The following is a 15,284-nucleotide window of genomic DNA, read 5'->3' as shown; positions in this document are numbered from 1 at the left end:
TGCTGTTCTGTTACCAACTTATTTCAGAATATCTTCTTTTGTGTTCTGCGGAAGATTCAAGAAGAAAGTCATACAGGTTTGAAATGACAAGAGGGTGAGTAAACGATGACAGAATTTTCATTTTTGGGTGAACTGAGCAAATCTTATTGAATCATGACACTAAGATCACTGTAATACAGCACCGATTTATTGTCCAAACGATTTCACATCACAATTTAAGGGGATTAAACAATGCATCCTATATTTTGATGATGTCTTCAATGGTTCAGAAGGCCTAACCCTTTGGTACCCAGAGTCAGGACCCAGGATGTCCAGTGACATGTCTTCTTTTTTCTAAGACGAGGTCACTGCCCCCTCTCCCCCAGAGACAGAAACTTGTGATTGTAGCCGTGTGTGGGAGAGAGATTTCACCAGGCCAGGCATGCGTCCCCGTTGGCCTCGCAACCTCGACCCACTGTCCCAAACAGGAATGTTAATTAGCGGCGTCCACCCGAGGCGGGGTGACCGTGCATTGACACATCGGACGTCTACAGAGGAATCCTCTTGTCTGAAAAAAACTCACAGTTGAGCCAACAAATAAATATGCCAGCATTTATTATAACTGGGAGATAAATCAATTAAGAAACATTGAAACTTACATTCTCGAGACAACCGTTGCTTTAAATGTTCCACACTGAATAAGCTGGCAGTTTGCGCTTGATTGAAACCTGGTAAGACCACTGTGACCAGGGGGGCAGAGTGGCACATACTTCATGCGTGTTTGCCTCCGTGTTTCCCAGGCCACACACACGTACACACACACACACATAAAGAGAGGATTTAGGGAGAGGCTCCTGGCTGGTTAAACTGTGATCCCCGCTCCCGTTAGTCTTACATGGGTGACTGTGATGCACACACATTTCTCACACGCTTAACATGACAGACTACTTACATTCATCTCTCTTGAATACTTGATTTTGATTGGTCAGTGTTTGACATGTTTTGAATAATGACCTCTATACAGTAAAATCAACTTATATGTCTTTATTTTTTTATTTAGTAGGCAGTGTACAGGGTATACTGGGAAGTATGCAGTGGGCTAGTATTCTGAGAATGATGTTACGGTCACTTTACCACCCGATGCCCCCTGCTGGCCGGTTTGAGGCAGCACAGATAGGCAATAACTTAAAAGCATAATGTTGTGCAGTTATATTCAGCAAGAGAAAACAAACTAAGATAAACAGAACAGAATATGTCATAAAACATGTTTCAGAGTAAGTGAATATTCAGGCTAAATCTTCAACACCTTTAGATGCACATGCAATCTGGTAAATATACAGTACAGTGTATAAACTAGACTGGGTGAAGTATACATAATCAATATTTGCCAGAAATATATGTAATTCTATTGGGTACCAGTCATTCGTGATTTTTTCATGACAACAAGTGATTTTTCATGGAGGGTGTGGTCAAATACCTAACGTGTAATATGTTTTCATTCATGCGCATAATCAACATGCATCTGATAATATATCGCAAAATACCATGCATACACCCGTGAGATATAATACCGTGAAAATATATATTTAGAATCTTCTGAAAAAACGATAAAAAAAGATCAACAGTGTTTGACAAGTTCATAGCCGTCACATTCATGACAATCTGTGCTTGCTAGCCACTAGATGACAACACAAAGTCTGGTTCCTTGCTGTTCTCGAGGCTGCTGCTACGTCCGCAGCCGGCCGTCATTTGTGCCAGGCGAGCGGCTCGATGAGAGGCCGGAGAGGGCGGAGTCTCGGCAAGGCCAGGCTTCTTGGGTGGGATTGGCGGCGGGGTCCCTCTTTCTGCTCTGGGAATGGTGGGAGACCTGATGGTCGGAGACATGACGCCGGATTGGGACAGCGTACGGTAATCCGTGCCGAAAGGGGAAGTGTTGGGTGCGGCGGGTTTGCTGGAACCCTGGTGAGCGCCGAAGCGATTCAGGGCTTGGGTGACTGTATTGCGTGCCGCGTGTTTAGACGAGACGCCGTCTGACGGAGATATCGCATTGGCGTCGCAGGGAGGGGGAGAAGCGGGGATGTCTTCATCGAGGGTGCCTTGGAACTTGTGACGTGCTGCGTGGAAGCGCTGGTGGATGCCGGCCTGATACACAGCTTGTAGACTAGACATGTCCGGTGATTGTGTCAATATCGTACTTTGAAGGGAACACTCTGTGTTGCTGGCGGAAGGGCTGTGGGCTTGAGGATTGGACGGCGAGCTCCCATTGGTCAATGTGTTCTGTGACTGATTTTCTAGAACATCAACACGGCCATCATCCTCTGTAGGAACGTGATGTCCGTTCATCTTGCCAGCGCTCATCTGTCTCCTCAACCTCTCCATCTCCTCCTGCAGCTCCCTGCAGCGCGCCTCCTCCTTCCGTAACCTCAGGCTGAGCTGCTCTCGCTCCGTGTCGAATTCAGCCAGTAGCTCCTCTCTCCTCGCCTCCATTTGCATAGCCCGCTTCTTCTCCTCCTCCAGCTCCGCCCTCAGGGCCTGACTGGCCGATCGTTCGCGCTCCAGGCGGTGGCAGAGCTCGGTGGCGCGCTGGGACTCCTCGTGGGCGCGGGAGCCAGAGCGTTTGCATTCTCGACTCAGTGCCGTCATGAGATGTTTCTGCTGGACACGCTGGTCTTCTAACTGATCGTGGAGCCGTTTTTTCTCCCTCTCGATACGAGACGTCTTTGCCTTTTCGAACTCCAACTAAACGGAAATCAAAAAAGGAATGAAGCACCTGAACATGGTTACATTCTGTATGCGCAAGCTCAAATTCAAAGTCTACTCCTGATGCAATTTAATTTATTTTGATGTTATTATTTAGCGAATAGGCTCTATATTACGCTGATACATCCATTGTAGTTTGCTGTAAACGAAAGCAGCGGGGAAACAAAAAGCATGCGTGTGCGCGCTAGCTCTTAAAGGGACAGCAGCATAATAAATATATCTGTTTTAATGCTTATCAAACAACAAAAAACGAAGACAAAACACACTCGCTGCTCCTGACTGATCAACTTTAATATGGTTTGATCTATATTTCATTATACTGTGAAGACTATGACGTGTTATTTTACATTTGACTCCTTTATTCAGTTTCTGTACCTGATAACCACAGTTAGACCAACCTGAAACACCGGAAAAACACTGTTCATTTAATTTGTGTGTTTGCTTTATTACATTTATTTGTGCTATTGATCATAATTTGATCAATTTTTCTAATTTTATTACTAACTGATTGACTATTATTATTAGAGTTAGGCTAATAGTTTCATAGTATTATAAGCTTATTTATTAAGATTGCACAGGTACAAAAAACGAATAACTAAACTTTATTATTATTTATTAATTTTTGTGGTGGGCATTCCGGGGCACGTAAACTTTTTGTCAGGGCCGGTAAAAATGTAGAAATGAATGAATGCATAATAATTGTCATAATCGTGCAATCGTGATTATTCCTCAAGACTATAATCGTACCAACAAAATCTATAATCGTTGCATCCCTAATCCCTATAAAATATTGTTCATATATAAATCTTAACATTAGTTTAAATTAATTAAGTTACAATACAAAAACATGTGTATTTGTATTTTATTACAACAGTCTCATTCTGAGGCAAAGAAACATACAGCCACGGAAAAAATGAAGAGACCATTCCAAATTTAATCAGCGTTTCTAGATGTATTGTGGTCATTCCAGTCCAGTGTCTGTTGAATTTCAACAAAATCAAACCTCAGGAGTGACATAAAGTCATCCAACAGCGATGTGAAAGACTGACAGCATGACAAGACATGTGATAAAAATCTGAACATTTTCTTAAAAACATGAACTACATGAAAAATGAACTTGTTTTCTTTGCCGTATTTGAGGTTGAAACAATACTTTTTTTTACAATGTGGGAGAAATATCAATTGTAGTTCACAGAATAAAAAATATATATATCAAAAATTATAACACATGATACCATACATAAAAACTGAAAATAATTTTGAAATGGTCTCCACAGCTGTAGATCATAGACATGCCCCATAGGTCAGCATGCGTTTCTTCATACCTGCTGTAGGAGGCGCTCTCTCTCCTTCTCAAGAATGTACGTGACATCATCTCCTTCTGCAGCATCCTCAGCATGCTTTCTCTTCTCCTCCTCCAGATCTGCAATGATCTGACACCACCACACGGGGAGACATAATCACATGTAGAGACAGTATTGGCCTTCAAACCTCTAATCTCTCCTTGACCTGCTATATACTGTGACGCATCCTATTTCAATATAAGTTGAGAGTGAGAGGGGTTAAGCCTCAGTATCATGTTTTAGAAGCACATAATAATGAATGCAGCTGTATCGGTATATATTAATTACATTCATATTTCTGTAGTTTTTGTGCTAAAATGCACACCGTGAAACACGCTATAAAACTGAATCTTCATCTTTTATCACATATACTCACCCTCCTGTGTCTGGACTCTGCAGCTGCCAGCTGCTTCAGCATCTTCTCCTGCATCCTCCTGCAGTGTCCCACCACCAGCTTCAGGACCGCCAGAGGGTCCGCGCGAACCGCCGCCGCCCCACAGATGCCCTGGCGTCTCTGGGAGGAACTCCCTCCGTTCCCTCTGCCCTGACCCGAGTTCTGGAGGACCTCGCTGTCCCTCTGCAGCGCCAGGAAGGGATCGCTCAGGCTGTATTTTCCATAACGCTCCCACATGTAAGAGTCTCTGTGCTGGGCCTGTGAAAATGACAGATGGATTACTGTAACCGTTTTGGTTGGATGTTTGCTCATTCAAATGTATGTTTAAAGAGGATATAACATGAAAAATCACATTGTCCTTGATGTTTTTAAATAAAACGGTTCAAATGTAAACCCATTGGCCCTCATTTATCAAACGAACGTAGAAACAAGCGTGCATCCGAGTACGACAACGCTCACGTGTGATTCATTAAACTTTCTACGCGGCCAATTCCGCCGTATGAATAGTCGCACCTTGATAAATACAGCGGCTGAAATCGATCGTAATTTACATATCACGCCCCTAAAAATTCAGGGTGCAGATGCCTCGCCCCTAGATTTTGCGACAGAGAGAAACGTAATCCGGCCAAAAAGAGGAACTTTTCCCCATTTAAAATTGAAACTTTAACCTTGAAAAACGGAATCAAAGGAAGTAAAAACAGTTTGGAAAAACATCACTGCTGCAGTCAACAGCGTTGGCGTAGTGAACCGAACTCCAGCTCAGGTTCGTATTTTTTATTGCATATTTATGTTTTGTAAATATCACCGCAAATGATTATTGTTTCACTATTATGTTTACACTGAAAGTATTGTTGTTTTAAATTACTTTGGTTGTATAGTGCATTTAAACAAATTTATAATCTGACTTTGAGTTAGCCTACATTAATGTGTTAATGTAAAAACGAATGTAGATATAAATGACTGATCATTTTTGCGGCACGATTATAGTATGTTTATATATATAAATGTTTTTACAATTTTCTTCATTTAGGTGTAGAAAAAATGGTCTGTGGCGGAGGAGACAGATGCTTGTTACTAAAGAGGATAAAGGTTTAAAATCTAATGCTGCTAATCTTGCATTTCAGGCTGCCTAAATCAAGCACACGCAGTTTTATGTTTGCTTCATTTATTTCTTCTCTTTCAGATCTGTCGGAGGCCAGAACAAGCATTCTTCAGCCCCCACAAACCATCCACAACCAATCTCATCAGTTTTTTTACACCAAAGCACCCGTTAACCTTGTAATTTCTTGTAATCGCGAACAATTACATGTTCATAAAATTAGGCTAGAAAAGTAAATAGCCTACTCTATAAATCGCTTGGGAATCTATTTTTACATTTGTTACACTAAACGGAAAAAAAGAAAATCTATTTTGTCATTATTACTTTTCAGTTATCAAAAGGGTAAAGCGTATACACGGACCTTCACCTTATCTCAAAACTTGCGTACACGAGACCTGTCGTGAGATTTGATCGTAGCAACCGCTCACGTTCATATTGATAAATGCCAAGTTTTGCGTGGAAGCAAGCGCACGCACCATTTTCTGGCGTACGATCGTTTGATAAATGAGGGCCATTGTAACTTTGAGTCTGAAAACTAAGCTGGTCTGAAATGCTTGTCACATCACAACTATGAACACATTAACAGATGACCCAAAAGGTCTAAAGATATTTTTTGATGGTTTATATATTTCAAAACTTTTTACTTTTGATTTCACAAAATACTGTATTATGGTATTAGGAGTCTTGTAAGTTTTATTTGAAACCATAATTCTTACAATCCTTATAAAGTGATCTGCAGTCCTCTCTCTCTCTCTCTCTCTCTCTCTCTCTCTCTCTCTCTCACACACACACACACACACACACACACACACACGCACGCACGCACGCACGCACGCACGCACACACATGTTGGGTTTCCATGTTTTTTGGGGACATTCCATAGACACAATGGTTTTTATACTGTACAAACTGTATATCATATTCCCTACACCTAACCCTACCCCTAAACTTAACAATCACACAAAACGTTCTGCTCTTTTAGATTTTCACATGTTAATTCTGTATGATTTGTAAGCTTGTTTCCTCATGGGGACCAAAAAATGTCCCCACAAGGACAAGGATTTTGGATATTGCCATCTTTGTGGGGACATTGTGTCCCCATACCGTAGGGTTTACCAGGTACAAACACACACACACTTGCTTTCTAAACAGGAAATGTGATGTTACAGAACATATGACCCTGCCAAAAGCAACATAAACCATTCTCTAAGGCTTCAAGTATATGTGTCTCTGCTCAGTTTCTGCTGTTTGTTGTTTTAAATACGAGGCCCACAGATGGCCGAAACCATCATTACAGTCGAGAGAGGGTCCATGAAGGGAACTGGACACCAAAAAAACTTCCAGCTGGAATAATTTAATACATTCATCTGAAATAACTCTGATCCTAATTGACCTGAAAGGAAACAAGGCCAACCGAACATTGCATTGGTGAGAGTTTCTGATAGTTTTATGCAGTAAACTAAAGTGAAATTAAGAAAACAATCTGAATTTTGGGTCACCACTGACTCCCATAGTAGTGTTTTGTCCTACTACGGAAGTCAATGGTGACCCAAAACGGCTTGGTTACAAACTTTCATTAAAATATCTTTATTTGTGTTCAGCACAACAAAGAATGTACACAGGTTTGTTACAACTGGAGGGTGAGCGAATGATCACAAGATTTTCATTTTTGGGTGAACTATTCCTTTAAGCATAGACGTGCAGTGAGTTGGGTGCACTGCAAATATGAAATCTACTCCAAAATCTGCTCGAACACGTTCATGCCATAACACGCATGTCTATCTGCTACAGTAAATTCATGAGCGAGTACCGTAATATGTGTTTTAATGCACATCCACTCCAACAACATATTACATATTATTAAACATATTATTAAAATGATCTGCTTCACATAATAAAAGCAGATGGGGACTGGGGACAAATGTAGTCACCATTCACTTTCAACTTTAAAAACACACACACATCAGCCATTATGAATGTGACAAATGTCAGAAACTTTTACTCTTACTAACCATGTGACACTGCCGCTAGAACAGATAAACAGTGAGTTTCTGAAGCAGAAGGGGTGAGGCAGGACAGAGGAGATGTGTTTTTGTCTATGGGGCACATTCCTACTGAAGTTCATTACAGAAACCCAGGAAAATAACAGCCGTGACGTCTCAAATCTGAACAACTTTGATTTCTTGAATCTGTAAAGACTTCATTTTAATGTAACAACGTGTATGTAACGTCAATTATCCTTAAAGGGAGAAAGAAACAAAGAGAGAGAAAGAGAAGAACTCACATCATCTACACGTGTCACCACAGACAGCTTTAAACATTCAACAGCTTGGATCTGTCGAAATGGTTTTACACAAACTTTCGGCACGACAGTGGGTTTTCTAGTCGTCGCTGAGGTCACAACACATGATAAACTGGAAATGACTAGACGTAAATTCCCTGTTCTAGATACATCCTGTGAGTGAAATAAGGAAAGGCGTTTCCGCACTACACAACTTGAGGATAACCATCAAGAAACTCTTACATAATGAGTCAAATAAACACTATCCTTCTTTATTGTTTAAAAGATTCCAGATTTATATTTTAAGGAAAGTCTGAAGATAAATGTTGGGAGGGTTGGGAGATATGAAATCAAAGCATGGATTCGAACCCTTCATGAGCACGACGTCTCTTTATATCGCACACAAATCGCAGACATCCAACACTAAACGTTCATCAGCTATGAGGCAAATCTGATTGAGGACTGGGTTTAAATGTTCTTAGCCTGGTATGAAAACAATGGAAGTGTTTAGGACAAAAGCCTGAGCAATTATGGGGGAGTCATGGGAAAATGAACCCTACTAATGGCTTCAAATAAGTCAGCCAGGCTGGTGCCTTAAACAACATCAATGTGTGTCTAAGTGCAAGATAACCTGACATTGTCTTCAAACTCGTCCACATCAGGTCTTCTTTCATTTCAAATAAGAACAAAGCGCATGTAGTTCCTTTTCTCTCTTGTAAAGCACTTCACTTGCTAGTAATAAAGCTGGAAAGCATTCTTGCAGGCCATGAAGTCTATTAACTTGTTAGTCATGAAACAATAAACGTTTTCCCTCAAAAGTCAATAGCTGCTGAGGGGCATTGAGCATGGAAACAATTATTTGAGCAAATCTCCATTAGATCCACTTCAGTTTTTCGAAAGCACCAAAACAATAGACAGGGTTTGATGTCTGATAAACATTAGCATGCCCAATGACCAACAGGAACACAACAAATATCATAAAGACAGACTGGAGAGAGAGAGAGTAAAGTCATGCCTTAATGACATCATTCAAAGCAGGCAATGAGTGACAGAGATTGTTATCCCAGCGTGCCTGAACACTGCCCTCAAAAACCACACAGATTTACAGAAACATGCAGTCGGGTTCAATACGCCACCTACTTAAGTACTGACTTAAATTACTTAACAGTGGTTCAAAAAAAATGCTTAATGGCTCTAAAACATCCACGACTTGTGTTGCACACAAAGCCTCCGCCCAACACAGATAATATCTGTTCAGACAAAAAGATGTATCACTAAACACATAATCTGAGAGTGGAGATGCTGAGATTTACCACCGAACCAACATGATGAGATGAACAAACCACGCTGAAATAAAACCTAAAACTGATGGTATGAAGGAAATGTGTGTGTGCACTTACAGTATATAGTCCAAAAATGTCATAATGGTCCTAAAAAGGCTTTATTTTTTCATTTAAAATGTAATTTATTTTATTTTATTTGTTGTCAAATTTGATCTGGACGTGTTCTTTACAAGTTTTGTGGCATTGGCATGATTACCATATACGGTAGGTTTTCCGAGGTCCTTCAAAGTATACCATGGTGTTATCATGGTACATGATTAAAAAAGGAACGATGCTAAAAGATGTTTCATCTCAATTGTGGTACAGCCTGCTGTAAATTAGCTACCTGATGTCCATCAGGAGTGTGAGATGAGACCCAAAATAGCTAAACACTCTAAAAAATTAAAAGTTAAAGTGAAAAGAGCCTGATGAAAAATAAAGTCCTTTCTGGTGTAATTACAGCCTGGTGGATGTAAGAAAGCAATTGAGTTTGGAATGTAGTAAACCGCAGGATGCTAAAGTTCAAACAGGAAGTTTTGGTTGTGTATTTCACAAACGCTCTGTTTATTCTGCTTTCAATTGGGATGGTAAACAACCTGTCGATTTGGCATTTTATTTACTTGTTTATCATTAGGGTTCGATTTTTCATGACTTTTCTGAAAACTGCAATGTTTGGATGTTTGTTGCATGTCAAACCAACTAACAAACAGCATCGTTTTTAACGTAAAGACTCGAAAAGTCTAAAGAGATCCTTGTCAATTTATAGCTCTTAACAAACTGAGCTTTTATAGTTATGAAGTTTAAGATGCTAGCGTGCCCAATTGAATTATAAGCCAGACATACATCTGGATTTCATTGAGTGTTTCGGTTATAATGTCTCTCTTGGGTATCTGGCGTGCTATGTGAAGTGTTAAACCTTCTCAAAAGTGAACTACTGAAGGTCAATAGACAACTATTGAGGTTACGGTTTTATCGTGTTGAAAATTAACAATGTTTAGAAATCACTGATGTCCAATCTTCTAGGTAAGATTACACACGCCAGCAAATTTACCCGTGTCGTTTGATAGTGTAATGAACAAATTCACATACATTGCAGGATCTTAGATCTTAAATATAAAGAAGCTATATTATAAAGAAATAAAGTACAAACCCTGAGTGTCTGTATGACAAAGTCTCGAGCCTCCAGCTCTCCTTCCAGAACACTGAAGAGCAACAGAAGCTCTTTTTTACTCAAATCCTCCACATTCAGTCTGGACTCCTGCACACAAAACGCACAATAAAACACTGAGCAAACAGGTATGCAAAATGTAATAATAGACAATACTGTAATACAATGACATTTTATTAAATTAATTTCTCTGTCCAGGAGCAAACTAGCAAACTAAAGCTTACAAACACAGACTTAAAGTAGGGTGACCACCCGCCCGTCCCGCTTTGCGTTGTACCGCACAGCATTTTCATCCCTTGTCCCGCACGTCGCATTTTGAGACTGTTGGTTGCCAACTTGCCGTATAAAAAGTCACTAAAACATCGTAAACTGTGTACGCCTAGGTAGTGGTTAGCGTATTAAAATAACATTTATTTACAAATCATTATTTGTTTGTCCTCTCCAAAAATGTAACAACGCGTCAACTCAACGCGGACCCTACGCGGACCGCAAGCGCTGTGATTGGTCTGTTTGAACCCCTCCCTCAGGTCAAAAAACTCTGCGATAGAGTCATGTTCACTCAAACGTATTTCCGAATGAATTCTCTAAGTAAATTATTTGTGCTTCAGTATTTAACATCTCAAATCTGCAACAAAAGTGACCGTTGACTTGCCGCTATTACTGCTAATGCTTCTCAAACGAGTTGCTTCTTCTTCGGCTCTTGTCTTGGTAACACAAGCAACACTAAATTTTTACTTCTGCATCGGACTTACGCCGTAGCCTCTACGCCGTAGGCTACATGTCGGTTTTCATTTACACTTCTACGTCGTTGTCCGCGTCGACACTGACGCATTGCCTGTTGACGCGGACAATGACGTAGAAGTGTAAGTGAAAACCGACACGTAGCCTACGGCGTAGAGGCTACGGCGTAAGTCCGACGCAGAAGTAAAAATTTTGTAGCTTTAGTATAGCCCAGTAATATACCCCGCGGGAGCCAAAAGAGTGCTTTAGTACATGCACAGTTTATGAAGTGACATGATGTAACAGCGGTTTCTGCATAGTCAACAAATTCATGTGTACTGCGCCGCCCACGTGGAAGCTTATACAGCCACAGTATTTACGACACTGATAATAACAGACAATTGCGATTATCAACCACATGGGGGAACCATAAGCAAAAGTTCTCTAGTGTTGCTTTAATAAATTGACCGTTAATATATTTTCTTTGCATAAGGGAAGAGAAAGGGGGTTTTTGTGTTGTGTTCCCAACCCAAACACTCATCCACACAGCAAAATGAGCTCATATCTGCTTGCGTTTCACACCCACAGCAGTTCACAAGAAAGCAAAACACATCTAAGCACAGATGTTATTTTTGTCATTTTATTCATATGAGTCACAGGTTAACATCAAAGCTAAAGTGGCGTATTTGGAAGCGCTGCCTATTGAAAGACGGCCTGAAAGAGTGGCTTGTTGTCGGCAGGGTCAGACTGAAATTCCTTTCCTAGCGCTCGCTTCTAAACACGCCGTAATTGTGCATGAAAAGCATCAGATTTCACTTTCCCATACATCTGTGCACAACACGAACGCTTTGACCCAGAGCTGTAAAGAGTAATCTCGTGAGACTAAACCCAGATCTCTTCAGCCTGACCCCACTTTGCTTTTAAATGGTTCTTCTAGATCATGTCGAGAGATCTGTGTGGTCAGCCAAAGTTTCCACTTCATGAAGCCATGAGGACCGAACTGTTACATAACATACTCAGAGACGACCTACTGAGATCCAGATGAAATCTGGGCTACACAGAACTTGGACGTCTAGCTTCCACGTCAGACTTCTCATACTGACACAGCTGTACTTAAAGGAACAGTTTAACCAAAAATGAAAATTCATCATTAACTCGCCCTCGAGTTGTTCCAAATCTGTATACATTTCTTTGTTCTGATGAACACAGAGAAAGATATTTGGACGAATGCTTGTAACCAAACGCTTCTTGGACCCCATTGACTACCATAGTAGGAAAAGTAACAATGGTAGTGAAAAGTGCCCCAGAACTGTTTGCTGTCCTACATTCTTCAAAATATCTTCTTTTGTGTTAAACAGAACAAATTTATAAAGTAATTTTTTCCTACGTCCTACTACCAAAACTGTTTGGTTATAAGCATTCTTCCAAATATCTTTCTCTGTGTTCATCAAAACAGAAATTTGTTGGTGAGTAAATGAAGACAGAATTTTCTTTTTTGGGAGAACTCTATTCTCTACATGAATTAAAATCATATCTTGCGTCTGTTTTTTGTGAAAACTTTAGGACAACTTGTTCTTTTATTAGCCGTGTAATGTTGTTTCTTTAGAAGTATTTTGCATTGATGGGAAGTGCACGCTACACGCCTGAGTACAGTATGCATTAAAGCTTTCATGGTCTGTGGTTTAGCCAGACAAACAGTGCTCATTTAATCCGTGTTCCAATGCAAAGCCACACTTTAAAGACGTGTTAATTTTACAACCTTATTTTGCCTTCATAAAATCCAAATAGAATTAGAAGATGCAATATTTTCAATTAAATAATAAACTGATCAAGTTAAAAAAAAGACATCTAGGAGACATTACAAAAGACGTCCAGTCTCCAAGATTGTAAAGTGTTCTTTAAAAATCAGACTAAGGTAAGAAAATGACAACTTTCTTTATGCATCTTCTGGTCTTCAAAACAAGGCTTTGGTTCTTGCATTCAAGCACACTTCTGGATTATCACATGGTGTTCTTCATGGTTGGCTAATTTGGAATTTCCTCTTTAACGGTGCCCGTGCCTTTCTGGATTAAAGGGTGCTGCGGCATTAAACATCGGCGCAAATGCTTCTCACATTTCTCCCTGGAGCTAAACTGAAGTCCAAGCTCACCCGACATGTCGGAGGATAATTCATTTAATCCTCAAACTGCTTGTAAACTACAAAACAGATGGTCCCATGTCAATAACCTGTTGATGCTAACTGCTCTGCCCACTTACAGTAACAGTACATCCAAGCACAGACTTCATAAAGTATTATGCAAATTAGTAGATGACACATGCATTTCGGTTTATTTAACGCTTACAAACAGTGTTGGGTGTAACTAGTTACTAAGTAATTAGTTACTGTAATTTAATTACTTTCCCCTTGAAAAAGTAAAGTAAGGGGTTACTCTTATTTTTTCTGTAATTTAGTTACTTTTCATGTAATTAAACTAAATACTTTGTGTAATATATGTGTGTGCAATAGTGGAATTGACATCAAAATTCAAAGTCTAACTTTAAAATCTGTGCTTTAATGTATAATTCTCACATTTGTAATACTTTGGTCAGTTAATAATACTACTTTATGTAGTTTTATATTATTTATTTGAATGAATTAGAGCCGTTTCATGCCTATCCTTCAATCACTTAACTAATCAAGGTTGATGTAGGATATAGAAAGTAATTAGTAATAAGTAACTAAATACTTTTTGGAGAGAGTAATTTGTACAGTAATCTAATTACACTATTGAATATGTAATTAGTAACTAGTAATTAGTTACTTTTTTCAGAGTAACTTACCCAACACTGCTTACAAATCAGCCAACATCTGGACCGCTCTCTGGGTCAAAACAACACTTATCTCCTAAAAACTGTTATATAAAACCACATGAAAAACAGTACTGTAGTAGGCTATACTATAGTATTTACTGTAGTAAACTACTGCAGTAAAAATCCTAGATACTATAGTTCTTTAAACCCTACCACAGTAAATATTAAAGTATACTACAGCATTTACTACAGTTATCAATTAACTTCTTAATACTACAGAGTATACATTAATAAAGTGTACAATTATAAAATAATAGTAAATACTAACGTATTTTTTCTTGTTGGACAACAATATTTGATACAATATTAAAGTACAGTATACATTATATGCAGCATTAATATGAGCAGTTCAACATTCAAAATTGAGTGCGTTTTAGGTCTTCAATGCAAGTACATAATTATAGGGCATCGCCTAAACTCAGGTAAATTTAGGACGCGCGTTGATACCTCAAAATGTTGCCTAGGTAGGCAGCTCACGAGATTTTGAAACACACACTTTTACAAATGTCAATAAAAAAGGAATTTTAACAATAAGAAAGTACTAGTAGTGTAGTAGTAGTTTTTTTTCTCGCAAAAATAGTTGCCTTTTGGCTATTTAAAAACAACACTAGCATTAACTCCTCGTACAATTCACACAATCTGCATCCTGCGAATTTGTAAATACTTTCTTTTGTTCCCGTGCTCGTGTTATGTTTAGTTTTCTCTGTCTTTTCTGATTTTCATGATTTAGAAATGCGTTTAAAGTAAAAAATCTTACCGTCGTGGGTGCCATCCCAAGTTTGATCGTTTTTCAATAATGCACATCGAGACGAGCCGATGGGCTTCAGTGAAGTTCAGCTGCTCGAAAAACCGAAAACAGACATCCTAAACAGCCAATGGAATAAAAGAGCATCAACGTGCTGACCAATAGGAGCGGGTTTCAATGGGCAGGAGGCGGGACTGGGAAAGTTTATAAACTGAGATTCTTTGTCCAGCAGCAAGCAAGATCCCCCCTCTGGTCATCAGCAAATGAATGCACTTTTTCCGCCCGATTTTCATTAAACTCAACATTTCGTTGCATGATCCTCGAGTTCGCTCGAAAAAATAATTTCAAACGCTGAAAATAGTTGAGATGAGAGAGTTGTAAAGCTAACCATATTTGGAGCTGAGAAAAGCATCCAGAGCAGGAGAGAGAGGAATGCTGCGCAGTCCGGTTTGCATGTGTCAAGTATCGCGAGAGTTGGAAAGCACAGCTTTCTACCAGTTTCTAATGTTTTTCTCGCGGTACGACGACGTCACGACGGGCCAATCGGTCTGTGCAGTACCACATGAAGCCGAATACGCATAATAAATGTATTTTTAGTATGTATCTTTGATTTGTTTAAATAA

General features: G+C 39.6%; 1 protein-coding gene across 3 annotated transcripts; it reads right to left on the bottom strand.

Moving 5' to 3' along the window:
• Window positions 1–176: 176 nt before the first annotated feature.
• On the bottom strand, window positions 177–15,033 carry cttnbp2nla (CTTNBP2 N-terminal like a). 3 transcript variants are annotated; one of them, XR_008963256.1, is made up of 6 exons: window positions 14,674–15,033; window positions 10,329–10,436; window positions 4,459–4,734; window positions 4,065–4,172; window positions 639–2,718; window positions 178–557 (listed from the first exon to the last, which is right to left on the bottom strand). XR_008963256.1 is itself a non-coding variant. In XM_057338324.1 (5 exons), exons 1-5 carry the CDS (start codon window positions 14,686–14,688, stop codon window positions 1,651–1,653), a joined length of 1,575 nt encoding a protein of 524 aa, XP_057194307.1. In that variant the 5' UTR covers window positions 14,689–15,033; the 3' UTR covers window positions 177–1,650. The 3 variants fall into 3 exon arrangements, 1 of the variants encoding a protein (XP_057194307.1); XR_008963257.1 differs by having other exon boundaries at window positions 178–547; XM_057338324.1 differs by having other exon boundaries at window positions 177–2,718.
• Window positions 15,034–15,284: the final 251 nt, after the last annotated feature.

The sequence above is a fragment of the Triplophysa rosa genome, linkage group LG7 (genome assembly GCF_024868665.1).
Source record: "Triplophysa rosa linkage group LG7, Trosa_1v2, whole genome shotgun sequence".
Classification (NCBI taxonomy): domain Eukaryota; kingdom Metazoa; phylum Chordata; class Actinopteri; order Cypriniformes; family Nemacheilidae; genus Triplophysa; species Triplophysa rosa.
Note: the sequence above shows the minus strand (reverse complement) of the source record. Positions and strands in the feature narration are given on the sequence as shown.

What these genes read in the sequence shown, in the direction of transcription:
- cttnbp2nla (XM_057338324.1), bottom strand. An exon ending in TTGTCATACAGACACTCAGG is followed by an intron (nt 4,735 to 10,328) that starts GTTTGTACTTTA and finishes TCATTTTCACAG; the next exon opens with GCCCAGCACAGAGACTCTTA. An exon ending in CAGAGTCCAGACACAGGAGG is followed by an intron (nt 4,173 to 4,458) that starts GTGAGTATATGT and finishes TGGTGGTGTCAG; the next exon opens with ATCATTGCAGATCTGGAGGA.